Consider the following 15,783-nt stretch of genomic DNA (forward strand, 5'->3'; position numbering starts at 1 on the left):
ATCACTGTAAAAAAGTCTTCAAACAATATTGTTCATCGCAATAATTTTCGAGACTATATATCGCCCAGCAAAATTTGTTATCGTGACAGGCCTATTCTCAACCTCTTCAGGCTGGCTCATCTAGGTTGATGGCATCATTTAACTCACTGGTGAACTAGCAACAAGCTGTTGAGTAACTTTAATGTTTCACCACTGTGCCTCATAAATGTTTATAAAAAACATTATGGTGTGAAAGCGGTGGATAAAATGGGAAAGGTCACATCACCAGTTTGGCAGTATTTCAGATATAAATACAAATAAAATATGCTTGTATCGTGAAATGTTTTTCAGTAATATCATTCAACCCTATTCTCATGTTCATAATAAATTTTTTGCAATGTTATGTTTTATTAGACATTATTCATTAGTTATTGTGTGTAATAGTCACAGGATGGATGAGATATGACTTTTTAAAGTCACAGGATGTTTCAGAGGAAGTCATACAACGACTGCAAAAGGACAAGGTAGCTAGATTGCTCAGGAAATCAGTACATTTAGAAGTTATCATACAACACTGTTATAGAGACATGGTGAAGACAGATCAGTTTTATCATGTGACTGTTTTTACTGGGTTTCGCCCCCATTTTTATAGGTTAAATAACTGTTTTAACTGTTTTCTAGATTGACTCCAGTGTCCTTCTGCTCATGACAGATGAGCAGCTTAAGGAGTATCTCCCATCTTATGGTGACCGACTGGCACTTCTCAGATGTTGCAGACGAAGGGAAAATCAAAACTTTTTGACCGATTGAGAGCCAAGATTTCAAGGAACAAAGGCAACGATCAAAAGCAGATCTCAGAAAATGTTAGCATCAGAAATGCTAAAAAAAAAAACTGTTCGAAAAGTTGAGATAGGATGGATGAATTCTTGAGATGGGAAGCTTTTCAAGTTCGGACAAAGAAAGGTGGTGGATCAAGAAAAATTGATGTGTCAAAGGACTGTAGAAAAAAATGACTTCATTGAAAAGGCAGTGGGTTTGTTTTTCCCGTCTCAAAGAAATTCACATGGAAGAATTACAGATTTTGAGGTTGACATGACAGATTTCCAGGAACATTTACTTGATGAACATATTATAGTTGGAGAACTTTATGAGCAGACAAAACTACCTGTTTTGCGTTTTACCTAACAACCAAAAAGAAGGACACTGGCAGCGACTCAGAACCAGACAACCCCAGTGGAAATGACCAAGACACTTTAAGGTTTTCTACTCACTCTCAAAGTTTGCACACCACTGACTCAATCCAAAGCACCAGACAGCATTGATGCCATCCATGTTGGAACCAGCAGTGTCCTGACAAACAGCAGCAGTGATAATGTTCACCTAGTTTACTCTACTGGTGACGTGGGTGATTTGTCCAATGTCCAAGAGCTAGATGCAGGAATCAATGGGACATTTTAGAAGACAGTGGCACTGTTACCTTTTTCACAGGACACATTTCTGACACAGATAGTGTCAGTCTTGATGACACCCTTCCTCTGTCTCCACAGCTTTCTTCTTCACAATTTGATTCTTTGAACGAGCCAATTGTTCAGAGAGAAGGGATTAAGAAAATCCTTGTCTTCACCGTGACCAGATCCTGAAAGAACTAATTTCACATTTTTGTGATCCAGGTGTCACTCAGGAGGACATATGTATTCAAAACACCACTTTTTTTCACCTCAAACTTCTACGGGTGGGTAAGGTAGTGGTGAAATCCTCCTGATCTTCAAAGCTTCTCCAGCCGGAGAAGTTTACGTCACAGGTGGGGAAGGGCGGAAAAGATATTCATCGATATCATCATATTCGCCAATCCTTTGTTCAGAGAAAATACTTTCCTCTGAGCTATCCTCTCCAGCCAGAGAAGGTTGAAAAGGAAAGAGTCAAATTCGTCCAGGTCCTCATCCTTCGTTGGTATTTCAAATTTGATATGCGGAAGGAAATGGTTTACAGTTTTCCTGATGGCTGTGGTGGCCAAATAACCAATCCCGAAAGACACGGGGGAAAAATGTGGCTCCAATCGCATTCAGATCAAAAGCCATGGCTAACTAACTGAAAGAACTTGAAAGCTGAGGTTTTGAGATGCAAGTTTTTAATAGCCTCAGAGGTTCTTATGTCATTGATGAGGTCATACCTACTGTTGTTCTGGGCAATGTCTTGCTTCTGATTGTTGCTATAGAAACAGTCAGATCAGTTTTGCATCATTCAAACTATTAACCGTTTGCAACTGCTTCACTTCATGCCCAGTTCACACTACACGATTTTTTGCTTCCGACAATCGTAACCGATCATCCTGTAGTGTGTGGTGTGTTACGACTGATCGGGTCCAGTCGGTGGAACGTCGGGACCATTTTGATCTGAAATCAGGGATGTTGAATGTGTTTAATCATCTTGGCTCATTCATCGCAATGTCTGTGGTGTTCCCCCGACTAGTTTTGTTTTAAATGAAAGATAATTATAAAATTATTGCACAGATTACATCTGGTTTAGAAGTGCATTCCAATCTTTGGTTAAAATGGCGCATTTGATTTTATTCTGCAGTCATGATACAATTTTAAACAATACAATAAGTTTCAATTAAAGGAGCTGGAATACGTTAAGTTTTCGTGGTCAGTTGGGGAAAAAGAATAACTGCCGTGATTTTCTAAAAACGAATATGCAGGAAATACTTTCTTCTACTTTAAGCTACTCTGATGTTTCAGTCATTTCGTTTTCTGAAACAAAGCACAGTATATGCATATATTCTACAACAATATAAACACAGCGAAAAATTATACGTAAACGGTAACGGTTAATTAAACGACAAAACGAAAACATGAAAAACAGTATTTTTTATGAAAAAAAATATTTTTTATCTTTCTATTTTCATTTCTTTATTTGAAAAATTAAAAACAATTACATTAAATAATTGAAAGAAAGGAGTGGACGTGATACTGAAAAAGAAAAGAAAGAAAAACAGACGAAGAGGAACGTAGGGGGAGGAGCCTCGCAGGAGAGAGGTTATAAATGGGAGTGAGCCCTCTCATTCCTTTTCAGCAGTGAGAACCAGTAGCAGCAACTGGATTTTATGCCAAAACGCCTGAGGAAGACGGAAAATCGTCGAAACGTTGTGCTGTGGGCACGTTTATTTAGCGTTTTTCAATAAAAAAAACTTCACTTTCTTCTTCTCACCCCAAACTTCCACAGGTGGTGGGGGAGGTAGTGGTGAAAACTTCCTGATTTTCAAAGTTTCCGCAGCCGGGGAAGTTTGTTTTGTAAGAACATTAGAAGAATCCTTTAGAGTCCAGTCTTTCAGGGCTCTTTTTGATGGAGGAGAAGCTTTCTGCTCTTTAGGCTTCTCTTTGTTTACATCTTCCACATCGATGTCTTTTACGTCCTCCTTTGTTGAAGATGTCGGCTCTTCCGGCTTTTCCTTGTTTAGTTCAGAGACTCCTAGCTGAGGAGTCTCTTCCACACTGATGATTTTCGCTTCATCTTTGGCTGAAGCAACGCAAACTTCTCCAGCTGGAGAAGTTTGCGTCGCAGGTGGAGGAGGCCTGAAAAGATAGGCATCTATCACATCATAATCATCCATCCATTGTGCAGAGGGAAGATTATCCTCTGAGCAATCCTCTCCAGCGGAGAAGGACTGAAGAGAAAAGAGTTGAAATCATCCGGCCACTCTTCCTGGAAGGGAAGTCTTTCCTCGTAGCTCTCTTCTCCAGCCGGAGAAGGATTGAAGAGGAAGGAATCAAATTCATCCAGGTCCTCATCCTTGGGCTTCTCGTGCCGCTGCTCCGGCAGCCTCTTCTCCTCGTGCCGCTGCTCCGGCAGCCTCTTCTTCTCGTGCCGCTGCTCCGGCAGCCTCTGCTCCTCGTGCTGCTGCTCCGGCAGCCTCTGCTTCTCGTGCTACAAAGAAAAATAAACATGGCTCTGAATATTTGAGTTACAAATGAATAAATAAATGACTCTAAAAAACCACTCACCAGAATGAGATTGTGCTGAGGGAGATTAGCTTCATTCTGTGCCTTCCTCAGGTCTCTCTTTTTAAGGAAGCTCAGGTTGAAAGTGTTGACCAAGCTTTTACAGAGTCCTATGGCACGTTCTGTCCGTTCTTTGTCACTGTCTAGACCATGGGAAACAGCAAGGTGGAGGTTGTGGCCAAAGCAGTTGAGCCATGGCCAGCCAAGATTTCTTATTGCAGTGACAATGTTAGCACCATTGTCTGTTGTAATGCAGACCAGTTTGTCTTCATCCAGTCCCCAGTCTGCTAAAGCAGATTTCAGGTTTTCTTCCAGGATGTCAACAGTATGGTTATCTGGGACATATCTGGTGTCTAAACATTTAGAGTGCAGGGTCCAGTCAGCAGCTATATAGTGAATGGTCAAGCTCATATAAGGGGTCATATTTGAACTTGACCACATATCTGACGTAGCAGAGTAAAATGAAATGTCTTTTATCTCCTTCAGTACGTCGTCTTTAATACTGTTGTACAGTTGTGGAATTGCCGTTTGTGATATGTATGTTTTTCTGGGGATTTCGTAATGTCTATCAAATGTTTGCAACATTTTTCGAAATGTTGGCTTTTCAACTATATTAAATGGGAGCATCTCTTTAGCAATTAATCGAACTATGCTGTCTGTGAGCTCGTTCCACTTTGCGCCGTCCTTTTTGTACGCTATTTCTCGATTAATTGCTTCAAAGACGGTGGACTGTCGTGAACTTAAAGACGGACACGGGCCACCGGTTGTATTTTTTTGTCCTGTTAAGAATTAAAAGAGGAATAACTTGATTTAGCTCGTTAATTAATTCTTTGTCCCGAATTCCTGTGTCTGTGTAAGTGTGCAGAGAGAAAAGAGCAATCATACGACGTCAGACTTCAGATATTCAGAGTTTTATCCAGAGAAATTCAATGCAGTTCAGAATGTTACAACAAGCATCTCACCCTAGATTATCCAAAAGTCTAAGACATGACAAAACCGAGACAAAGAACTGAGTAAAAAAGACAAAACAGAAGATGCATCCCCCGGGAAACTCTCACTCAGCACAAAGAGATTCCAACTTCTGCTGTGAAACAAACCATTTTTTATAGAATGCGTATTCTCCTCATTTAAATATATGCATTAGGAGGTGTGTTCTTTTCCTTTGTGTGGGCTGTCTTAATGTTAATTTTATTACCTCCTGCTAAAGAGCCCCAAAAGCAGATATACGGAAAACCCTTCTCGTACCAGCCGCTGTCCAGTTTGATATATGATTGCAGCTGCAGTGTTATCTCTGCCTCAAAATGTTTCCACAAGAAAGTAGTTTGTATTTTTAACCAAGTTTGCACAAAATGTAATGCTAAATAATGACTATAAGTTTGGATCTAATAAGTAACTAATTAAAAACATGCTTAAAGAAATATAGTTAATTCTAATATAGATAAAATTATTTATAAAAAGTTTTAAGATCCTAGTGAACTTTTGAACCATGCTCAGGAATTTGTTAATTGCCTGGCAGACAGGCTCCCTATCTAAAGAGATCCAAGGTGTCTAGGCCTGTTTTCTGTCTACTCCTCTGCGTTCAGAGAGTCACCAGCTGTCCCAGTTTGGATCTGTATCTAAGTTTAACTTATGTACTATTGTGCTACTTTAAAATTCTTATTCCAACAGTCCCCAGCCTTAAAAACTTTGCTGGATGGTTGTGCTTTAGGTGCACGTGCAAGTTGGTTGTATTGTTGCTCTTAGCTCTAAATGGTAAAGTGTAGAGCTTAGGTCTGAAAGTTCTGATTAAATTTTTCCCCTAAAATATTTCAATGGTTGAACAATTCTTAAAATGAAATTCCCATCTTTATAAAAGAGTCAAGTGCATGAACATCATCAGAATGATATTAGTTTTGATCTCAATTATTTTCATTTAAACAGATAATATAATAAATTGGATTTTCACAAGAGTTGCAACTTACCTCTGTTTAGGTTTAGGTTCAGGTGAAAGGAACCTCCTCTGTCTCTTGTAGGTATCCTGAAAGTTGAGTAAAGTTGAGGAGTTAAAATTTTCAACAGGGCCTGCCCATTTTGGGGGAATTTTTAAGTTTCTTGTTTTTCAATTTTTCTTATTTTAAATTGCTTTTGTAAATATTGTCAATGTAAAGCTGCAGATGTCCAGCATTAGCATAAGTGTACATGAAAATGCTACGAAAACAGTTTGAAAACTGATGCATATTGTACTTCCATATTTTACTCTTGTCTGTGTATCGACAAAAACAATTTAATGGGAAAGATAGTGAATCACATTATGCATATGTAACGGGTAATAGATACAGATGAAATTCTTGCTAAAATATGTTTTGTAATTACTATGTGATGAATGGTTTTTGGCGCCCCCTACTGGTTGCCTATAAATAGAAAGCTAAACCGTAAATTCCACACAGTCTGTTCAGCGCTCTACTGTGTATGCGGAGAGCTGGTGAACCAGTAGTGGAGCTCACTGTGCTAATTTGTGTTGACCATTTATTACAGAAAATTCAACCAACTGGCCTCCTTTGTGTGTATGACGGGACGGGCATAAGGGGAAGCTGTTACACATAACAAAACGTACATACAACAAGCTGTGGAGCTTGTTTTAACCTACTAGCTATTGCTTGTATTAATGCCACAAAATAATTATACATATTAACTTATTGAATTTTTGGAGTACAAACTTCTTATCGCACTCTGACATAAAAACAATCTAATTAACGGATTACTTTTAAAAAACCCTGTTAATTATTGTTAAGAATTAAAAAGATGAATAACTTGATTTAGCTCGTTAATTAATTCTTAGTCCCGAATTCCTGTGTCTGTGTAAGTGTGCAGAGAGAAAAGAGCAATCGCACGACGTCAGACTTCAGATATTCAGAGTTTTATCCAGAGAAAATCAATGCAAGAAGAATGTTACAATAATCATCTCACCTAGAACATCAAAAGTCCAAGACATTACAGAACAGAGACAAAGAACTGAGTAAAAAAGACAGAAGATGCATCCTCCGGGAAACTCTCACTCAGCACAAAGAGATTCCAACTTCTGCTGTAAACCAAATCATTTTATAGAATGCGTAATCTCATCATTTAAATATATGCATTAGGAGGTGTGTTCTTTTCTTTGTGTGGGCTGTCTTAATGTTAATTTTATTACCTCCTGCTCAAGAGCCCCAAAGGCAGATATATGGCCCGGCTCTTTTCGTACCTGCCGCTGTCCAGTTTGATATAGAGTGCAGCTGCAGCGCTATCTCTTCCCCAAGCTGTTTTTCACAAAAAAATCGTTTGTATTTTAACCAAGCTTGCACACAATGTAATGCTAAATAATGACTATAAGTTTGGATCTAATAAGTAACTATTTAAAAACATGCTTAAAGAAATATAGTTAATTCTAATATAAATAAAATTATTTATAAAAAGTTTTAAGATCCTAGTGAACTTTTGAACCATGCTCAGGAATTTGTTAATTGCCTGGCATATAGGCTCCTTATCTCAAGAGATCCAAGGAGTCTAGGCCTATGTTTTCTGTTTCTTCTGTCTGATCCTCCTTTTAAGAATTTATCTGCGTTTCAGAGATTGAGCCGTTGTTTTTAGTTTCATCTAAATTTATATGAACCTAGAGTGTACTTTAACTTTCTATGTGATATTTTATATGTGTCAAAGCTATCCTGTGCAGTATTGTGCTAACTTAAAATTCTGTCAACAATATGCTATAACAAGGTTAGCACGATTTGACGGTTAACCTGCAGCTAGCTCATGTTGCTAAAACAACGAACGATGTACATAACACCACACGATCAAAAAGCATTCAAAACGAAGGAATCTAAACAAAATCAAAAAGGCGAACCTACCTTTTACTGACTCTTAACGCAGTAGCAAAGGTTGGACCTTGGATTTAAGATCATATTTAACTGGGAGTTGGAGCACGCTGTTATTCTAAGGAGAATTGTATCCAACTGCTCCGGTATCTCATAATTATGACTTTGAAAGTCGAAATTATGACTTTGAATCTCATAATTATGACTTTAAATCTCAAAATTATGACTTTGAAAGTTGATATTATGACTTTGAATCTCATAATTATGACTTTGAATCTCAAAATTATGACTTAGAAAGTTGATATTATGACTTTGAATCTCATAATTATGACTTCGAATCTCATAATTATGACTCTTAATCTCATAATTATGACTTTGAATCTCATAATTATGACTGAATCTCATAATTATGACTTTGAATCTCATAATTATGACTGAATCTCATAATTATGACTCTGAATCTCATAATTATGACTCTGAATCTCATAATTATGACTCTGAATCTCATAATTATGACTTTGAATCTCATGATTATGACTTTGAATCTCATAATTATGACTTTGAATGTCATAATTATGACTCTGAATCTCATAATTATGACTCTGAATCTCATAATTATGACTGAATCTCATGATTATGACTTTGAATTTCATAATTGACTTTGAAAGTCAAAATTATGACTTTGAATCTCATAATTATGACTTTGAAAGTCGAAATTATGACTTTGAATCTCATAATTATGACTTTGAATCTCATAATTATGACTTTGAAAGTCGAAATTATGACTGAATCTAATAATTATGACTTTGAAAGTCAAAATTATGACTTTGAATCTCATAATTATGACTCTTAATCTCATAATTATGACTCTTAATCTCCCAAACCATAAAAAAAACAAAAAACAGATGATATCCTTTTTGGGGTTGACTAACTATTGTCGAAACTGGGTGCCTAATTATGCAGAAATTGTGGCAGCTCTGAATAAATTAATGTATAAAATTTTTTTTTAAATGTCTTCTTTGTTGTGGGCAGATGAAGCAGAAGAAGCACTTTGCAAACTAAAACAGACCCTCCTGTCAAGCGCTGCGTTAGCGTTACCAGATTATCAATACGAAACCTTTTGTTCAGATGGTGGATTGTAAAGGTCATGTCATGACCTCGGTGCGAACACTGCAGGGACAGATAAGGTGTCCCTAGGGAATGCTTTCGAAGACAAAATAATTTTTAAAAAGCAGCTGAGGGAGAGATAAATGTATTACATGTGGATGAAAAAATAACAGTTATGAAAGAAACTTTAAGAGACATGCAACAATTAAGTCCTCAAAATGAAAAGGATAAATGGATAAAAAAATGGAGCAAAATTGGAAAATTATATGAAACTAAACCTATTTTACCAAGAAAAAAAAAATCTGTATAAATGGGCTGCAATATTGAGCCATGGCATTTTGCATGTCTCAACAGGGGGATGGTAGGATACATCGACATTACACTACTTATGGATTTATTTCTTATTTTAAAAAATTTCTGTAGGACCTGTTTGATATGTGCTACACATAACTCTCAGGGCAATCTAAGATCACTTAGAGGAAAATTTCCTACTCTGCAATGTCCATTTCAAGTAATGCACATGGACTTCATAGAATTGAATAAAAGTGAAGGACAAAAGTATTGTTTAGTAATAATTGATGCTTTTCTAAATGGATTGAACTTTTCACTAAAAACCCAGATGCAGCAGAAAAGCCAACTTGGATACATTTAACACACTGCAAAAAGTAATTTAATTTCAAAAGTAATTGGGAAGCAAGCTCAGGACGCTCACCGACCTACAGGGGAAAGTCCAGGTTACAAAGGGGGTTAAACCAAATAGTTTTTCCGTCTCAAAACTGGTGAAGTTTGTCCACAACCCTGTAGTGTCTTTAGGAGCAGAAGGACTTGCACATTAATGAAAATAACAAGCGAATATATCTTTTTGTTTTAATTTTGTGTTGTCATCTGGGAACAATTCATGTCATAAATGAAAATGTATTTCTTATAGCACTGTTTACAGAATGAGGATGGGTATTCAGGTATGTTTTCCACCTAGTTCTATTATCATTTTTTTAGTCTCCTGGGCAAGTATGACATCAGTAAACTACAGAGATTAAACTTGATATATGACAAATGATGTTTTAACATCGGACTGTTCTCTCTGTGAACAATGAATTTAACCTTGTCTTTCGTGCAGATGTCTGGTGGTGGTGCAGTGGTGACAAAACTTTTAATAGATTACCTAGGAAGGTAACAGGGATGTGTGCATTAATTTCTTATTATTGCCTGTTTGCGTTTATCCTGTGACTGCTGATCATTTAATTCATGCTTTAACTAATGTTGTACCTCAGCAGTGGCGTCAGTTGCAGAAACGAGACCTGACCTGGTGGAATAATGATCCTACATACATCGATGCCATTGGTGTCCCCCGTGGTGTACCAGATGAGTATAAATTGGCCGACCAAACTGCAGCAGGATTTGAGTCCACAATTTGTTGGTGGTGCACATTAAACAAAAACGTTGACAGAATCAATTACATCCATTACAATGTACAAAAACTGGGCAACTGGACACAAGCAGGCTTCGAGGCGGTGCACGAGCAGCTGGCCGCTACATCACTGATGGCTTTCCAGAACCGTATTGCACTTGACATGGTGCTGGCTGAATGAGGGGGAGTGTGTGCAATCTTTGGTGAAAGATGCTGCACTTTTCTACCCAACAACACAGCGGCTGATGGCAGCCTGACGAAGGCCATTGAGGGGCTCCGTACCCTTAATGGTAAGATGAGGGAGTTCTCTGGAGTGAATACTTCCAGGTGGGACGACTGGATGAATGTTTTTGGAAAGAACCGAACCCTTGTGTCCTCTGCTTTAGTGTCGATGGCTGTTTGCTGCCATTCTAACCTTGTGGGATGCTGTTGTATTCCTTGCCTGCATTCTTTGTTTAATCGTCTCATCACTACAACAATTTAGCCCATGGGGAACCAGATGATGCCGATGTATCCCTTATTGACGAGAAAACCTGAGTCTAACAGAGAAAGCTCTGATGAGGACTCTTTTGATGTGTATCCTGATTCTAAGTTTTGGACTGAGTATAAACTTTGAGTGTAAACATGTTTGCTTTCTTAAAATGAACTCCTAGTTGAAAATCGTTTGGAGTGGCTGTTTAGGAGGGATATGAGAATTAGAACAAATATTTGATAAACAGGGGGAAATGTTGGAGAAATTGTGATATTATTAATCAATTATTTGTTATTCTCATTGATCTTTATAATGTATCTTTATTTTATGCTTTCCTTTAAGTTAATCTCATTATAGAATTAAGAATGTTTCTTGTATTGTTCATTTACTCTGATTCCAAAATCTTCCTGCAGGTTTACCTCTTGGTGAAGAGCTCTGCTTCGGTTGAATAAAACCATCATTGCTAAGATCACTACATATTTTATTAATCTTTGTGCCTGGAAGGAGATTATCTAGTACAGAATGATTGTGTGTTAGTTAGTGAATAACATTTGACGCTGTAGCTGTTTGCCCCCTCCCTTTAGAGCTACAGCGTCCTTGTGATTAGGGATCCTAGAAACAATAAATTAGAGGAGCAGACAAAATATGCTGTAGGAGATTGTAAGTGAAGCACATCTCTGTCCGTTCTCCTCGCGAGTGAAAAAGAATCTAACTCTTTTGTCTTTTCTGCCTTTGTTAATGTATGTTTAACAGGTGTTTAACCCTAACACAAATGAACTAAACAGTATAAAAATCATCACTATGTATACCACAATCTCACACAACAGTACTTTCTTAAGGACACAGAAGACCGTAGTTCCAATTCAGCTTTAAACAAAATTTTCCACAAATTGCTCAAAGAAAGTGCACAAAGACAGAGTTACATGTGACTATTACAATATATCTTTACTCAAGAGGAAGTGAAAAGCCATCCCAAAACTTACTTGATAAAAAAAAATAGTTAAAATGCCTCCTAGGTACATAACCCAAGTGTCATAAATAAATTCTGGTTAAGTGCAAAACACAAACTCAACAGCAACTTTGAGGCCTGGCTCCACTTTTATCAAGAGATTGGTGAAAAGTTATCAATCTCTTGATAACTTTTCATCCTCTATGCCTCTAATCCATATTGACTTAATATGAAACTGATAGCTCTGTGTCCCATGAAAAAGTTTGTTAAAGTTCATGGAGAACTCTAACAAAAAGTCACAAATGCTCAAAAATGACCCTTTGATCTAAAGTGGCCGACTTCCTTATGGGTTTAGAGAATACCTCCAAAGACATTATGTTCTAGTTTTAACTACGTCCAACATTTTAGCTCTTTACGTTTCACTAGTTGGCCTATTTCAAGTATGGAGGTTGCTGTAGAGCCATTAGGTTATGCCCTTTTCCGATTCCATTAAAATAAATTTCAGGTGGAGGAATATTTTGGGTAGTATTAGTATATTTTTCAGATCTCGGCGCGGTCTCGCACATTAATTGGGGCAAACTAATAAATAAAACGTTCTGTTCAAAAACAACATACAGCTACAGCGTGCCACACAGCTTTCAAATCGGTAATGAACAGTGACTCTGTCCAAACCTGCACAGCTTAAGATGTGAGTCCACTTCATTTAAATGAATGGAACTGTGATCTGTTGGATATGTCTAACTTTAGCAACACTTTAAATGTAATGTTCTGTGTTACATTTCATTCTTTGCACGTTGTTTTCTTTCCTAGTATCTCTGGCAACAATATTCATCATGTTTGGTATTGTTGCAATTATAATAAAATAATTTTGAATGAAATAAGCATATTTATACACAGCAATGCTAAGAATATCATAAACATAAAAAACATTTGCTGAGGTACATTATTTGTTTTGAAATGATCTCAAATTGGCAGGTTACTGATGAATCCTGTTTCAATATTTTAATTGATTGTCAGCCATATTTAAAACATCAAACAAATATTGATGGGTTTTTGAAAGGCAATAAATAACTATTTGAAATGCTCCACATGTAAAAAAATGTACTTTTATCATGCAAATGATAACAAGTAGATAATATTTCAGATTTACAAAGAGAAATAGATTTTCTAGTTGCACATTAAATTTGAACACAAACTGAACAAAAATAACTCTGAGTAACAGAGAGATGGTTTTGCCACACTGTTAATATTTCTACTGAACTAAAGTCCAGCACCTCAGTATTCAGGAACTTAACACTGAATACAATAAGCTGTTTCTAAGGACGAGGAGTGACCCATTGCAGTTTTCACGCTGACTGCTGATTACGATATTTAAAATCCTGACCTGCCAATTCTGATACTGATTTATTTATTTATTTTTTAATTTTATCTGAAATGTTAATGAATATAGTGAGAAAGTTGTTGAGTCGGCAGCAGAGTGGGGTGTGGGGCTGATTATTGGTGAACGCAAACATGCAGACGTGACCTGGTGGGCGGGGCTGACAGTCAAACCTCTCATGGCAGAGCAAAAGAGGACAGTGGCTGATTTTAGACCTTCATTGATCAGATCGGTAGATAATATTGGCTTCATATGTAAATATCGTCCGATCTGGCAAAATGAAGGACAATGGACTACACCACTACAGACTTACATTTATTTACTCTTATGAAAAGGCGAACTCATGACAACATTCAGTCCAATCTTGATAACACCAGAATATTGCTTATGAGTAACAGTATCTGAAAACAACCTTTACAGGTGGGCAGCGTTGGGCTGTTGGGCAGAGAGCTGTGGGTCAGCCTGGCTGGAGAGCCGCTGCTTACAGAGCCTGAGCCAATCAGCTTCCTGCAGGCCAGAACCAGCAGTTCCCGACATTGTTTATGACAGTTAACACCACAGTCTGCAAGGCAAACACATTTCCTGGCTCAAATCATCCCTGCAGTATTCAAGCAGCATCAATAAAAAATAATATATAGAGAATAATAATTATAGCTACTGCTAATAAATTTGGTGTCAAAAAAAGAGAGGAAATGTAAAAAAGTGAATTCATATCCATGACAGTCACTCTTAGAATAAAGCAGCAGACGCACCTTTGCACTTGTATCCCTGCTTGATGATTCCCCAGAGCTGCACACACGGAAGAAGAAAAAGATGGAAATGTTACATAATGGAGAGAAAACAGACACAATCACAGCAGTCTACTGGGCTTCATGCCAACCTCTGGGAGTCCAGAACAGGTGTCAGAAAACACAAGTGGACTGGCAAGCTGCTTAGGACCAACAGGCCACCAGGGGGCCCAGAAGAACATCTAATTTCTTACACAAAGTGTAGTACTCCCAAATTCCAACCTGCAGCTACATTTCTTATTTGACTTTAACATTTCTCTTGGTCATTTATGGAGAAAATGAAAAACTCTCTAATGTAGGATCCAGAGAACTCACAAATATGTCAAACTTTTGTCATAATGTGACGGATTCCATCTATCCTCAGACCCTGTTAATAAGATGATCAGCTTTCATCTCCACAGTTTTTGCCCTTTTTACAGAATCACTGATGAGCAGAACTGCAGTGATTATTGTGTGCATGTGATTCAGTCTGCCACCTGCTGGACGCCAGAGGTCCTGCTTCTGCCTTCTGGTGGTTCACACTTCCCTTCAAGCAACATGTGTGAACAAACACAGCTAGAATCTGGACTTAGAAGAGAACCTACCTGTCATCACCTGCTCCACCTTTCTTACATTTTTACAAGCTGTTCATTTTTAACCCGGTTTTCTGTAATTTAGTCATTCCAAAGTAAAAGATGACATTATGTTTGAACACATTCAGCATGTTTGGTTTCAATAAACATAATTCACTTGTGTTGAAATACATACAAATCCAGCACAATGTTCACAGAAGGTTGGCTTCAGATAGGTCATCTCCTGAAAGTTGTGAATGAATCCTGGTCCCATCTTACACTGGAGCAGAGGGTTGGCCCGGAGGAAATACGCCACATCTCATCCTTGCTGATCAATCGTCTCTGAGGAAGACATGCAGAGGAAGATGAGGAGGAGGAAACAGGAGCATCAGCTCAGCTGGAAATCTTTTAGTCATGGACAAAGTTTATGGCAGTGATGCAAATGTGTTTGGCTTTTAAATTGATAAATATTCATTGTTTTGGGGACAGGGAGTCTTTTTTTCTGCTTGCTTCTTTTTGATGGTTTTAATGCTGATTGGCACACAAATAACTCTAAAAGTCCAGGTTGCTGGTGGCAACTGGTGAACCTCAAAAACAACACACAGACTGGACGGAGGAAAGGACCCGACTAGACGTGACCAGACGGGACCTGACCAGAAACAAGGACACAGGTGGGTTTAAATGTGTTTGGCTTTTAAATTGATAAATATTCATTGTTTTGGGGACAGGGAGTCTTTTTTTCTGCTTGCTTCCTTTTGCTTCTTTAGATCAATGCAGAGTTGTATGATTTTTGTTTCACACTGAAACAAAAATCAGATTTTTTCTTTCACACTGAAAGAAAATGCAGGAATCAATACAATCTAAGCAGCATAAAAATAGAGGCAACACATCCCACAATCTAGCAGCCAAGCAATTGCATAAAATAACCTTATGACCTTTCAAATGCTCCTCTCTGGTGATTTTTTGATTGTTTTTAATGTTGCTCCAGTGTAAGGGGAAACTCTATTTATGACATAGTGATATAAATAAATTGGTGTGAATTCAGGACAAATCAATAATTTGATGAACACATCAGGATGGAGGAAGTATGGGTCGGTTTGGAAGCTAGCAATTTCCAACTTTTGTAAATATCACCGTCTATGATCCCCAATCAGGTTTGTTACGTTCACAGACAAGTTTATCTCCACTCCAACAAGAAGAAGCCACCAAGAAACTGGTAAAAACAACTTGGATAAATAACTGAAGTCACTCTGTTCAGTTCTCCCATCCTTCACTGCCGACGTCCGTCATGGCGCCTCCAATGATGAAGTCAAGCAGTTGCAA

The 15,783-nt window shown here is 37.8% G+C and overlaps 1 protein-coding gene across 1 annotated transcript; it reads right to left on the bottom strand.

Moving 5' to 3' along the window:
• Window positions 1–5,938: 5,938 nt before the first annotated feature.
• On the bottom strand, window positions 5,939–14,768 carry LOC129356740 (ras guanyl-releasing protein 3-like). The gene is made up of 4 exons (XM_055026296.1): window positions 14,657–14,768; window positions 13,874–13,910; window positions 13,534–13,683; window positions 5,939–5,994 (listed from the first exon to the last, which is right to left on the bottom strand). Exons 1-4 carry the CDS (start codon window positions 14,732–14,734, stop codon window positions 5,957–5,959), a joined length of 303 nt encoding a protein of 100 aa, XP_054882271.1. The 5' UTR covers window positions 14,735–14,768; the 3' UTR covers window positions 5,939–5,956.
• Between the last annotated feature and the right edge of the window lie 1,015 nt (window positions 14,769–15,783).

Source organism: Poeciliopsis prolifica, unplaced genomic scaffold (assembly GCF_027474105.1).
Source record: "Poeciliopsis prolifica strain line A6 unplaced genomic scaffold, Auburn_PproV2 SCAFFOLD189, whole genome shotgun sequence".
Lineage (NCBI taxonomy): Eukaryota > Metazoa > Chordata > Actinopteri > Cyprinodontiformes > Poeciliidae > Poeciliopsis > Poeciliopsis prolifica.